The 14734-nt window shown below is 40.9% G+C and overlaps 1 protein-coding gene across 9 annotated transcripts in view; it reads right to left on the bottom strand.

Annotated features, from left to right (window-relative positions):
• dab2ipb (DAB2 interacting protein b) overlaps positions 1-14734 on the bottom strand; it is a 248691-nt gene that overhangs the window by 90426 nt on the left and 143531 nt on the right. For all 9 annotated transcript variants that reach the window (XM_033647462.2, XM_033647470.2, XM_033647467.2 and 6 more), the window contains one exon: positions 11722-11840. In XM_033647462.2, the coding sequence (XP_033503353.2) occupies positions 11722-11840 (119 nt within the window). The remainder of the gene's footprint in view (positions 1-11721; positions 11841-14734) is intronic.

The raw sequence follows: 14734 nt of genomic DNA on the forward strand, positions 1-14734 counted from the left end.
ATGGTTGCAGCTTGGTTAGGTTTAGGAGAAGAATAATATGTTAGGTTTACAGACCAAAAATAAACTTGATTAGGTTTAGGAAAAGGTCGTGGTTGTGGTTACAATAACTGCATACAGGATGTAAGCGGCATAAACTCGTGTATGTTGTGTAGTTACTTAACGTTCCTTTGTAAAGTACAATACAAATAGTAATGCAAAGTCTGCAAAGTCGCGTGACTACGTTAACTTGTGGTGTCACACAGGACATGAACAGCGGCCTTCTGGTTAAAAGTCCATCTTTGTTTGACCCATCCACCACCCCTCCATAAATGGCAGTAGAACACCAGAATGTAGCTTACATTAGGTTAAGACACAATATTTTTATTCCATATACAAATACAACACATCTTTTTAGTGAGCATCCTTTTTAAGTGAACAACAAACAATCTTAAAACGCCAGGCTTTCCAGCTATTTGACATGGCATCGCATCTTTTGATCTGAAAGATGCCAATACTCGATTCAGATCTTTTGTGTGTTTACAGGTTGGTGTGTATGCAGTCTGTTTTTGAAGAGTTTGTTTCATCGTTGGTTGCCCTGCAGCCTCCTCGGGTGCTGCTGGAAATGATATTCACTATTATGCCAATAATGGAAATTCACCACGATCAAATTATTGAGTTTTTTTTCTCCCAATCCGCAGTAAAGTCATACATCGTCCCATCCCTGGTGCATAATTATGCCGTCGGCAGGTGTGATCAACCAGCGCGTGACCTTTAGCATCAGGGGAGTGGGATTGATGTAATGACTGGAGAAGAAAGGAGGATGAAGAGTTGGTGAAGGACATTTTCCCCAAAACTGAGGAGAGACGACAGGGTAGGGAGTAAGCAAATTATGACAAATGTGAACAAGAGGAGATGCGAGGAGTTGGTGCAGTGGCGCAAAATGAAGAAGACGGGGCAGAGAGAGGAGGGGAGAGGATCTGGGGACAAGTCTGTGAGCGCTGGATTGGGTTTAATGTAGCAGAAATCCACCAGTGAACTGCAGCTCCAAACACAACTATTAGCATGAACGGCACAGACAAGACAGGACCACAGTGACAAATGATAGCAAAGCAGCGCTGGGCCACAGAGACAGAATGAAATTAACACTGGAGCAAGAGGAGAAAGCCAAATGTGAGCAGAGACAGGGGCTTGTAATACGAAGGGTTAATAGACGTTGGGATGCTGGCAGAGCAAAAAGTGAATGTCAGTAAGTAAGTGAGTGAGATGTGGAGGGAGATGGGGAGGGGAAGGAGGGGAGGGAGCAATAGAAAAGGTTGGATATTACAGTCCAATCCACCTGGGGAATGTTTACAGAATTTAATAACTCTAAATGGCATCACTTTATTGGATTTATGGATGGATGTGTCTCTCACTCCCTCACTATGCTGCTATGTCCTCACATACACACTCCAGCACCCCCACCTGCAACAATTACCATGACACCCATTGGTGCGGCTTTATGAAAAATGACAGGGGGGGTGTTGTATCAAGGGCTCTTGAATCCTGTTACAGGCAGCCATTCACAGCTACAGGCTAAAGCTTCTTACAACACACATGCTGATACCACTGCTTCACTGCCTTATATGGTCACTGGAATTGTGACATTCAATACCTAACCCCAATAATCAGTTTAGGTACCAGTGTATTTTTCTAAACCTTTTAACAGACACTCAATTCACCAAAAATGGGTACAAGAAGAGGCTCCTATTATCTCAGAATGCCATGCAAAATGTGTGTCCTTCTTGCCATGTGCAGTACTGTAGGTACTTTTAAAGTGTTTGTCCTTTCAATTTTTATATCTAAAAGAGGAATCGTTTCAGAGCTGTGGTTACCATTAAACAGACGCTTTACTGATTTTCAACCAGCTTTGTGTCATAACAATGTGTGTAGTATGTGTGAATGACCTGTGGTAAACTTCCCTCCATCTTACAGTACCAGCACCCAGATCTCCCTGCTCATTTCTCATCTAGCTATAGGACTGTTGCTTGAACTACAAATTTTACATTTACATTGTTGTATGCCCACCACCATGGACACATAGAGTGTACAAGTGGATCAAGACAGAGACCTGCCCCTCTCTCAAACTCAGATCAAAAGGTAAAATCAGGCACTGCTGATCAAATATAAACCAAGATTCGGTTACTGTATTGCCAATTTCTTGCCTTAAATATCTTCAGAAACATGTTTTAGTGTCCTGTTTGGCTGTAATATGAGAATTTGTGAACAGGAAGTGGGCACTATACTGTTTCTTGAATGCTCAAGAAAGTGAGATCAAGCTGGAGAACTAAGCAGTGCTGGTCAAATATGAACCGGGATTCTGTTACTGTGTTGCCTATTTTTCCACCTCCAATGTTTTCAGAGTTATTTTAGCTTCCCGTTCAACTGTAAAATAATACCTAGATACGGGACACCCAGATGGCGCCTATTCAATTCAATAGAGTTGCTCAACTGGCGCATACGCCAGTGTCTTGCTTCCTGGGTTTACTCCCGTGATATGTGGCCCACTGAATATGCACAGTAGTGTTTGTCCCGCTGGCCCCGCCTGCAAGTTCCCACTTGGCTTATAGACTTTACATTGTAATGACATCACGGATTTTAAATTGCTTTTCTAAGCTCGAGGAAAGATTTACATATATCAAAACCACCATGCATCAACAATTTATAATAGAAAAAGTCATAATTGACCTTGTTTGCAGTTCCAGCTGTACTGTCAACAGTTTTAGAGCCATCTCTTTTACAGTGGTGGTCTATGGGAAAATGTTTTTTTGGGCCACAAAGGATTTTTTTGCTGCAATACCGTATGTGGCCACTCGGAAACAAGGCTGAGCAGCTTTCCAGGAGCCCTAGATTATCGGTAATTCAAGATCATTTATTACCAGCATGCTGCCATATTGTTGTGGAAAAACATCCAAGCTCACATTACATCAGCCACCAGTGGGAGCATTTATTGGTCTGATGTGGTGCAGTGCATTCTGGTAGCTGTAGGTTTTTTACTTCTTGAGCAAAAAGAGAATGCCACAGCCATTTTCTCTCTTTTCTCTGGTCATACAGCACCAATTTGAAAAGCATTTGTGTAGTATTTGTCTTTCTACTGCATAGGCATCCCAGTTTTATGAAAACACCATCTTTCCAGCAGTGAAATACTTCCTTGAGGACACAGACGTCATGTCCTCAGCAATGATGTCGGCGTTTTAATGATCCGAGGAAGAGTCTGAAGTTACACAAATTACATGGAATTTCTATTTTTCACTGTGACTCATTTTCGATTAAAACACATCTAAATAAAAGGAAGTAAATAAGAATTTATCCACAGAATTATATTCCTTGCAGTGAGAATATGGCTTTGAAACTGCATTTAGACCATCATGTGCAGAGAAACAATTTACATAATGTGGGTAAAAATAAAGTGTTTACAGTTCCTCATTAGTGAAAAGTCAATAAAAGTGGTAATTTGGACTCAGTGACTCCAGTAATTTTAAATTCTGTTTCAGTATAGTGCGAATTGTTTTAACGCTGACTTTATATCAACACCTAAGGTTTGTATATCTATTTTCCATGTGCATTATCTGTGTTGTAATACCGTCGTCTTGTCTTGGTTGCAGATATAGTTTTTATATTGTTCAAGAGCCTCTTCCAGCATGCATCTATAAGATCTATCAGCATGCAGTATAGTATTCTATTTTCTATGCAATGCATACATAATTAAAGCATACGCTGAGCAGATTGCCTGAGACAAGCGAGACGGGGGACAGAAACAGGAAGAGAAATATGGATGTAATAAATCGGTTAAGCCATTTTATCCATCTGCTAATATTCAGAGTCTGAGTGATGGTAAAAAAAAAGCTTTCCTGATGTGTTAAAGAAGCAGTCCGTCTGTAGAAACACATGAGTCACTGGTGCCCACAGAGCTGACAACTGCAGTTACCCAAACACACATATAAATGCAAAGATATGCATATGATTACAGACAAATCACAATCAGTCAGTTCCATCCAGCCACCACCGTGGCCACAATATCCACACAGATAAATATGCCCATTACATAGTAGAAGGCTGGATAGACAGGAAGTCAGCTGGTGGGCGCTGTCACCAGCAATGATGTCATAATTGATTTGGGTGCACTCAGGGGAGCTGTAGACACACTACAGTATGTAAAATGTGTGTGTGCATGCTTGCATGTGTTTATATCTGGGGCAATATTTTGTAGGTGTAGCCGAATGTTAGAGCTCAGTACTTTCAATCAAGATCCAACACACACACACCTACACACACTGAACCACTTGTTGTCTGAATATTCAATGAGCCAAACAATATATAAATGGCCCTGAATTGCAACGCCCAGCAACATCTGGCATGATGCAACAGGGAGGAAAGCAGCAGCAGAGGAAGAGAAGGAGAGGTGGGGCGTGGATGGGTGGGCTGGACGATGATCTATCTTGTGCCCTGTTCAGTTTTCTTATTCATATTTACATCCTCTTTTTCTCAAGAAAACACTCTGTATTTATCCTTGAAAGTCTAACAAACATATTAAAGACATGTTCCTTCCTCATAAAACATATTCAAAGTATTTTTAGAATATTCTTAATTCTGCATTGTTTAAATTCCTGTTTATTCGCCTCTTTGTTGCTGTTATTGGCACATTGCCACACTTCTTTGCGCTTTACCACCACCATCTGACACCATTAGCAGGAATGTGCAATGTGTCACCTTCTGTACGACACAAAACACTCAGAAAAACACTCCTTGGTGTCAAAAACTCCACAGGGAACCTTTAAGAACTAATTATTTCAGCTAGTTTAGATACATGAACTGCCCTAGAATAAAACTATGTCCTCCTTACAGTTATATATTGCTATGCATATACACAGGCAAAGACAAGTAACACCATGCAGATCTCTAATGAATGGATGAATTTCTATTTGAAAACACTTTGTAAAAATATCATCTGCCAATTGCTTAATGAAAAAATATGATGAGATCAACCTCCACCATATGCTGCACTGTTCAACCAAGGCACTCTGCTGCTGATAAAGAATCTAAAAGCCATACTGTTGCAAACACTGTGATATTCGCCAGGTCGTCCACAAAGTCGAGGAAAGGTCGGTCAGGGCTTGATAACCGCATTCATAGGCACATAAAATTTTAGCTAAGCATGATAATCTCAGCTCTATGTGCATCTGTGCACGTAACTTTAGGGCTGCCAACTGCTGGACACTGACGGCGCATGGACAGACAAGAGTAAGCAGGACAGCCCAACAGCAGCATTGTGTAAAACACTGCAGTCAAGCTAGTTGCTGCTTGGATTTTACCGCACGTCTATTCAGGCTGTTACGGTACTGGTACCTGGAGTGGCTAAAACGGATTTGCACTACAGCAACAATTTCACATTTTATATACAGCTAATAAAACCATCAGTAAAGAAGTCCTAATTAAATGATTAAACAGTTTCCATTAATAGGTTTGTAACACGTTGAAAATGTCCTAATTTTTAAGCTCTCATTAATGAGTAGATGTTTTCCCTTAGATGTTTGCTGACATTTTCATTGGAATCCTGTTCAGGATGACACTGACTTTCACCATGCAAAAAGTTATTTTACTATCTCACTCTATATCAAATTGAAAAGCTGTCAGTGCCGTGTAACTTGGTAGAGAAATCATGATCTGTACAGCACATTGTTACCAATAAAACTTGATTCAAAATGTTGCAGCAGTCAATTGCTTTTGGTTGGATCTGGCCATGGCAGAGGTTCCAAGAAAAAAAGGACACACCAAAAGGTGCAGTAAAAGAACAGAGATATTGGTACAGGTAAAAAAAATAGTGCATGTCATTTTAAAAGTTATATGCACCAGTGCATTCGCAGGGGGAAAAAAAGTATTTCAAGCCCAGTCGAGACAGATCAGATGAGGGCACCGAAGCTCGTGAGGGTCAGCTCATAATTGATACGAGTAAAACATGTAGAGAATGACAAGACACATGGGCATCATCAGGTGAGTGTACAAAACAATGACAGACCATTGCGTGGAGACACTTAATTATGTATTGTATTGTAGGCATTGTATATACAAAATTATAGTGAAGTTAGTTGTGATTCAACTAAACTGAGGTTAGCAGTCACGCCACATACCACAGATAAAAAAACCCCAACTAAACTGCTTCCCTAAAAGTTTTGAAACTGCTTCCTCATTTCTGTAGTACCCTCTGTTCTATACATACAGTTATAATAACAGAGAAGCCTAGACAATTATTTGAGATACTGTAACTTTCATTGTAACCCAGGTTTCCTATTCTGTTGCTCTTATAATTACCTCGGCTGCCTCAGTGAAAGCCGGAGTGTAAATTCTGCACCCTGTCACTATCTGCAGATGATACAGTACATTTGAGAACCCTGAAAAACAACCTGACTATATTCTTAAGAGTGTACCAAAGTATAAATAAATATATTTCCTTTAGACAAAAAAAAATAAATCCAGTAAGTTGTTTGTGTGTACAGTGTGCACACCCACGCATTGCTGTGTTTCTGTTTCCCCAAAGATATGAGTGTTCAGTGAGTGTCCAGTCTCTGATTAACACAGATGAATATTTCATTTCAGAAGTCCAGCTGCTCCTCATCTGCAGGTCTCTATCTTGAGACCACCTCAGGCTACAAGGCCTAACAATGTCATCACAGCTAACACACACAAATGTGTTTGTGTGTGTATGATGCTGTGTTTCTACTCTCACAAAAAAAAAATAATTAAAAAAAATCATGATAACTAGGAATACTGCCACACAGTTGCATGCCTCCGCAGAGGTACAGAAGTACAGAAGATCTATACAGTCAACACAGTTTCAAGGTGGGCACCCAAGATTAGGGTCACCAATTTAGTATCTAACCAAATGTCTCCTCTTCTGTTCTGGAGTTATAATGTTATATAATATAAAAATGAACATTATGATGCTGACCTTTGACCTTTTGATATAACATGCCATTACCTCATAATTATATCCTATTAGACATTTAAATGATGTCATGTAATAATTAGCGTATGAATTCCTTCTGGTCGAAAAAAAAACCTTTGTGAGGTCACAGTGACCTTGACCTTGAGAAATTCTAATTAGTTCATTCTTGAGTCCAAGTGGATGTTTGTGCCAAATTTGAAGAAATTCCCTTCTTGAGATATTGCATTCCCGATACGAGACGGGCAAGGTCACAGTGTTCTTGACCTTTGACCACTAAATTCTCATCAGTTCACCCTTGACTCAAAGTGCATGTTTGTGCCCAATCTGAATAAAATCCCTAAAGGTGTTCCTGAGATAACACATTCCAACGATAAGACAGATGCAAGGTCACAGTGACCTTTGACCACCAAATTTAACCTCTCATCCTTTAGTCTGAATAGATGTTGGTGCCAAATTTGAAAAAAAAAAAAATCCCTGCAGCCATTCTTGAGAGATTGTGCTCATGAGAATGAGACAGATGAGGTCAAAATGACCTTGACTTTCAACCTATGACCAACAAAATCGAATCAGTTCATCACTGCGTCCAGGTGGATGTTTGTGCCAAATGTAAAGAAATTCCCTAAATGTGTTCTTGGGATATTGTGTTCATGAGAATGGGATGGATGGATGGATGGACAACCTGAAAACATAATGTCTTCGGCCATATTTGTCGCTGGTGTGGTGGTATAAAAATACATGCTGCGAAATGTAACAGCAGAATATGTAACGACTACTGTAAGTGATGTAATCACACTGATATAAATGACTGAAATCTTGTACATAACTCTCTGGTGGTGGAAATGTTTGAGATGTACAGTGAAGACTAAATGTTCCCTGCATGCACTGCATCTCTCACATTCAAGGCTGCACATCTGCACACCAGGGAGTTTTCAGGGTATAGGATTCCCTCCCTCCATCTCTCCTCCGTCTCATCATCTCTGTTCCCTCTTCTGCCAGTTCCCAAGCCTGTCTTCCTCTGAAGCGTTTTTCTGCCCTGTGGGGAGGCCGCTCCTGGGCTGACAGGGAGTGCCACTGACTCCTCTCACAGCACATTACTGCAACTTTTTCATGCTTTCCCTCCTCTTTTCCACACAAACACCAAAGCACACACACACATGCTACTATATCCTTGCTTGTATAATGTCCTAGAGGAGTGAGAGCACCAGGCGATTCTCTCTTCTTCTGCTACAGGAGGATATGTGTACGAAGGCCAATCATTATATGGGAGTCACTGTGTGAATTTGCAAGTGAGGTGTATGTAGTGTGTGTTACAGTGTTAAACCAGGTGAGATAAGACACCTCCTGAACATTCCAATTTCCTGTCCGATATTTGCTTTCTTCGCTGGGTGCTTTATCAGAGGGAAACATAAATGCTGATAGGTTAGAAAACCTCACCACTATTTGAAAAATGGAGAAAAGGAAGGGGGAGGGTGGGAGAGGATGAAATTGGAGAGTGATGAGTTTGAAATGGATAGAAGGGAGCGAGGCTGGAAAAATAGGAGCTATAAAAAAAATGGGTAGAAGTGGGAAAGAGAATGAGAAAAGACAGCGGGACAAAGAAGCGGACGCATGAGCTCATTTTGTCCGACTGCACCAGGGGAACAGTTCACTATGTTCCGCACTGAACAATTGCTATGTGTTCCCTTGTGATAGTTTGACAGTGATGTTAATGCCTCATTAAAAGTACGAAGAGAGGCAGCGACTCGGCTCGGAGTTCTGAAACCGAGAGCCGCGGAACATCTCTTCAAAAGCAGCACCTCCATTAATTAATCTACACAGATGGACACCTTGGCTTTTTTCCAGACGCAGCAAAGATAGGTGCTGGGAATTATAGCTGTTGCTTGTGCATGCACGGAAAGCAGAGTGCGACTGCGGGTCAGCGTAGCCCAGTCTGGAATCGTAATTGACGTCGTTAGGCGAGGGCAAATGTTTGCCAAGTGGCTGAACTCCTGAGGAAATCAGAAGAAGTTATCAGAAACTGGCAATTATCACAGCCTGAGGCGAAACACCATCACATGGTGCAGTGCTGGGGACAGAGGACTTATAATGGCTCTGTATAGTTTGGTCATCGGGCCAGAGATGGCAGTGATAGAAATGTTATGTGGGGCAGCTTGGTGAGTGGGGTAAGGCAACACAACAACCAGTCTATCACGTTGTTTTTGTGCATCACAGCTGATATCCATACATATCAGGATATAAATGATGTCAAGCCTTCAAAGTTTTTCATACACTTAAAATTCCCTTGCAATGGATTCAGAAACCCACCTACAGTTGTTTGAGCTGCTAACAGAGAATCCATTTGCAAATTTCCCCGCTGTGGGATGAATAAAGGATTATCTTATCTTATTTGAATGAATAAATGATCAAAAACTAAACACAAATATTGAATCTTGTATAAAGTGTGTGTGACAAATTGACTTGTATGTTGGGTCAGTTACATTCATCAGTGATACCTTTTGGCACCATGTCCTTTGCTGTTAAAAAGCAACAGCATGTGTGATTCATCTATTAACAGGGCAAAGCACATGGTAATATTAGTTTGTTGCTGCGCTTGCACTATGCCAACTTTATTAGATGCTTCAGTTGATAAGCTGCCCTTATCCCATCTCTGTTGGCACAGGTTTCTGACTTAGTTAACAGTTCACATTACCTGTCTATTTGATGTTGTACTTTAAAGATATATGTGACTTTTCTGCATTAAAATGTCTAAAAATCATAGACCACTGTTTTGTATTTTATTGAGTTGTGTTATTTCGAACAATTTTCAATGCCAGAGAAAACTGTGTTTTAATCAAGGACACCGTTCATAGAGGTTGGCCGCTGTTGCCTGCCAGTGGCATCATATCTACTTTGTGCAAGCATCAGGGTTAGGGTTGTCTGCCAGAAGCTGTCATAAATTGAATTTTTATCCTGTTTTAATACACTTTTTAGATCTTTGTTGCCTTTAATGAAATGTTTTACCCGCATAAAGGTTTTTAGTCATGGGACATCTGGACCTGTAGTTATCAGAGAAATAAGCTGAGCAAACATTAGTGGCAGCTCAGTCCCAGATTCTGCCGTGCCAAACCGCATTGGAGAAATGCTGATATTTAGCATGAAACTGCTTTATTCAGTGTTTTTACTGGTTAACATCACCAGATCCACTTGTTTTGGAGAGGAGATCTCTGCGGATAATTCGGATCTTCGGTAAAACCTCCTGAATGTCTGGATATTAAGTTACCAGAAAAAGAAGGTGAGCGCACATTAGCAGGTGCTGGGCTCGCAGCCCCTTTTGAGATGAGACAAGCAGTGTTGAAGACACACTGGTTTGTAATGTGAAACTGCTTTATTCAGTGGTTTTTACTAGTTCCAATCACCTGGTCTGTTTGTTTTGGAGAGGAAGAGGCCTTTGCGGATAATTTGGTCTCTGGTAAAAACCTCCTGAATAACGAACACTGAAGGAATCCAAACCGTGAGAAACTGACTGCAATGACAGCATTGCTTCAAAAAATAGAAAATGTCCCCACTGGTTAGTAAACCTGCGGCAGCACCGGTATTACCGATTACAGCAGATATTTTACAAGGAAAGATATTGGTTGATGATGCTCATTATCTGTACAGCACTGTATTTAGCTAGTACTATTACAAACAAACCTTTCCTACTGCTGCAGCTTCTCAGTAGGAGCATATTACTGGCAAATCACTAGTTGACTTTTATTATGACGTAGTCACAGGAAATGCAATGGGGCTGCCAGTAAGATTAGTACTGCTGCTATTGTTCACCAAAAATACGTCTGCAATAACAAGACATCATCTGTCATTCTCAACGCTTGTTGACAGAGGATCAGTTTGAAATATTGCAGGGAGGAATGGAACAATAAGGAGTAGCCACAGTGAGCTGTTAGATGAAGAGCTGCAGGCGACAGTCTGCACACCTCCAAATTCTTTGCGATGTTATCAACTCCATTTCCCTCATTACTGTTATCAGGTTCCCTATTAGCATTGTGTTTAAATCCAAAATATTAGCAAAGAGGCACTTTTGTTTTCACTACGAAGACGATCCCTGGCTCCTCTGTTCCACATGTCGAAGTATCCTCAGGCAAGATACTGAACCCCAAATTGCTCCTGATGGCCATCTATGGGTGTGTGAGTGTGTGTGAATATTTAACTGAGTAGCAGGTGGGCTCTTGTATGGTAGTGAATGAATGTGTGTGAGAATGAGTGAATGTGGCATGTAGTGTAAAAGCGCTTTCAGTGGTAGGAAGACCAGAAAGGTGCTATACAAATGCAAGTCAATTTAACATATCAACGACTACTGCGGCAACCCTACTTGCTATTTTCTATCGCAATCAGTATTCAAATGGCTTCTATTGCCCAGCCCTAATGGTGAGGCAAAGCAAAACAAATGGTATTTCAGTACAGGTACCTTTTTGCAAATACATGAGTTGATTTTCACAGCTCTATCAAAAACCAAACCTGCTATGGCATGACACAACACAGGACAGGAGAATGGTCATGAATTGCACTGGGAAAAAGAGAAAGAGTGAGACAGATCAGAAGTGACAGATGAGAGTCAAGATTCACTTCTTTTCACTATACACTGACAACACAATACGCAAATGTCAACAGTGACCTGAATAACCAGCCATCAGGCAGAAGAGAGGCACCAGAATAGAACGGAGAGGTGAACTAATCCAGCATACACAAACACACACCAGCATCACCACGACCAACAAACACCTTACCTGTCATTGTCGACGCTCCTGAAGCCAGGAAGGATGTGTCTGAAGCTGGAGTTGCGGTCAAGCTTGGGTTGACTCTTGGTGCGTTTTATGGAGCCCTTCAGCCGTCGACTTAGAAAGCCCTGACGGAGAGACATGGAGACAGTCAGTAAAACCGTGTCGCTGCTACTTTGTGAGTCTCCGAGATGTCAATCATGGAGCTCAACTTGGCAGCGGGACAGAGCATATTAATACCGACATTTGCGCTTCACGTCCTAAATTCGGTGAGGCCAAGTGTCATGAATAGTTAATAGGTAATAAATGAGTATAGATCTTCATATCAGAGTGAGAGTGATGTTCACAGTCAGAAAAATGAAGACAAGGTCAAAGATAGAATATTCCCTGAATACAAAGTAGGGCCAGACGATAAAAGAAAAACATGCGATATGAAGGTCTGGGTGTCATTTAAAAAATTACAATACCAGTATCCTGAAAGTGAAACCAATATCAATAGAGTACTTTACTCAATATCCATAATGTGAACGGAGTGGCTTGTGGTATAGCCTTATATCCTCACAAATGTTTGGTGGCATCTCAGCCTCTGCACTGCCAAATCCATCTGTAACATACTCCACTTCCCAACACCACGGATACTGCTTTTCCACCAACATGGAACCAGTTCAGTTACACTTACTGCACCTAATTTTCAACCTCTCAGAGCATGTCAACAAAAAATAAATTGGAACAGAGCCCATAAAGTTGGTTCTCAGCTGGAACCAAACAATAGCAGGTTTTCCTTGACCTGAAGTGCGAACGGTGACGACATGAGTCAAATTCTACAGGTTGGAAAGAGAGGATGGAGAATGTAACAATGAAGAAGTCAAGTGAGAAATCCTTTGACAAAAAAAGAGTGTGCAGTGGACTCATTAATAGTTGGTACATTCTTGTTTTTTCAGTAAAAACAAATATCTGTTCACCGGTAATCAATGTTAAGTAGGGATTTTGCTACTTCTTCTGTTGTGCTTGGTGTAACAGCCTCCATTCTTGATTACAATGGCTCTGCACAAAACTGGTGGAAACACAGGCTGATTTGCTAGATAGCACCATGGTTCCAAGAATCCTGAATGGAACTGGTTCACGAGCTAGAGCTAATTTAGGGGTAAGACTGTAGGGGTTGTAGCTGTTGCGGGGCAGTTGTGAGAGTCTGCTCAGCAGTACAAACACAGTGACAGGGCTAACTGTTAGCATCACACAGCTAATGTTATCTAACAGTTATTAATAGGTTCAAGTGTCGGTGTGAGTTTGTTGGGACCTTTTAATGGTTCTGCGTTGGATGTTAGCTGCTGCCGCTGTGTTAGTTTGGGCTAACCAAGCAGTTGTTGAACTGACTGTTCATCAGGAGAAGAGCAGCTACGAAGATGGCAGTAACATAAAGTTTGTTGATCCGGCACGGAGTTTGGACCTTATTTCTGGCATTAAATACGGTTGTTTACTCACCCAGATAAGTTTGGTGTCATTTGGAGTCCTTCGGAAGATATTTAGATCCGCGAGAGCCACGTACATCCATATAGTGGGAATGATCGGGGCACCGACAATGAGGCTCTAAGTAACACATTATCTGCCGCGAAACTCGTTCATTTCACCAATATGTTTTTATGAATCGCTAGAGTTGCTTGTCATCATCATCCGGGTCATTTATACTGACCTACTAACCTCTGACCTGGATGAGGTCATCCAGAGGCAATTCGTAAAGATCCTCTTTACCACCTAAACTGGAAGACCCAGCCAAAACCTGCCGGACCGAACGGGCAACTTTCGATTGAGTAAGTAGCCTACACACATGAATAAATTGTTTATTTTCCTTGAATTTGTTTGCTTGACAAGTAAATAACTATGAGAATTTACATTTCTTTAATTTCTTCTCATCACTTGTGTACAACGGCCCGCACACTGCCCAAAAAGCAGAGGCACTTCTTATGCAAAACGTGAATTTATTATTACATAGTGCTCAGTGACAAAAAGTGAGAAACAGAAAGGTGAACGTTTCGGTGGTAAAGAGGACTGTCTTTACGAATTGCCTCTGGATGACCTCATCCAAGTCAGAGGTTAGTAGGTCAGTATAAATGACCCGGATGATGATGACAAGCAACTCTAGCGATTCATAAAAACATATTGGTGAAATGAACGAATTTCGCGGCAGATAATGTGTTATTTAGAGCCTCATTGTCGGTGCCCCGATCATTCCCACTATATGGACGTACGCGGCTCTCGCGGATCTAAATATCTTCCGAAGGACCCCAAATGATACCAAACTTATCTGGGTGAGTAAACAACCGTATTTAATGCCAGAAATAAGGTCCAGGTTGTAAAAAACGGAACTTCCCCTTTAAGAGGTATTGAGTACCGATACCCAACCTTAGCAATATGTGATTGTGATATATATCGGAATAACACTATTTCTTGTGATATATAAACATATGTTAAAGTGTACTCAGTCCTTTCTGCAGCTTTCAGTATACTCCTATTATACAACAAACTGCTTGTTGAGTTTTAAAAAAATGAGGGCAATAATTTCCTTTATTCTTTTATTCAACAAATTGAACTGAACAAAAAGGTACTAATAAAAAAAAGGAATGACAGCTGTGTTCCAAATTGCATTTACTCTATCTACTCATACTCTTTCAACTAACTCAAAAAATCCCTGCTTGCAATATCGCAGTCTTTCATCATGTGCTCATCACGCAAGTTGAAATGAAAATGTTGATAAGAGAAACAATATATTGTGTGACCCCAATACAAAAAGACATAAAACTACCGAAACATTCAAATGCAGAACCTTAACAAAAGATGATGATCAAAGAGCACGGACATAATAAGCTGGTAGGTAATATTTATGCAACAATTACAGACTGTTTCCCACAGCAGCAATCATGTCAGCATTTGTAACTAATTGCAACGCACAAGCATGCGTGCTGTATAATCACACATTTATTCAATGGATACACCCCTTTATTAGTTTTCTCATTCTTCTCTTTGT

The sequence above is a fragment of the Epinephelus lanceolatus genome, chromosome 19, assembly GCF_041903045.1.
Source record: "Epinephelus lanceolatus isolate andai-2023 chromosome 19, ASM4190304v1, whole genome shotgun sequence".
NCBI classification, from domain to species: Eukaryota; Metazoa; Chordata; class Actinopteri; order Perciformes; family Serranidae; genus Epinephelus; species Epinephelus lanceolatus.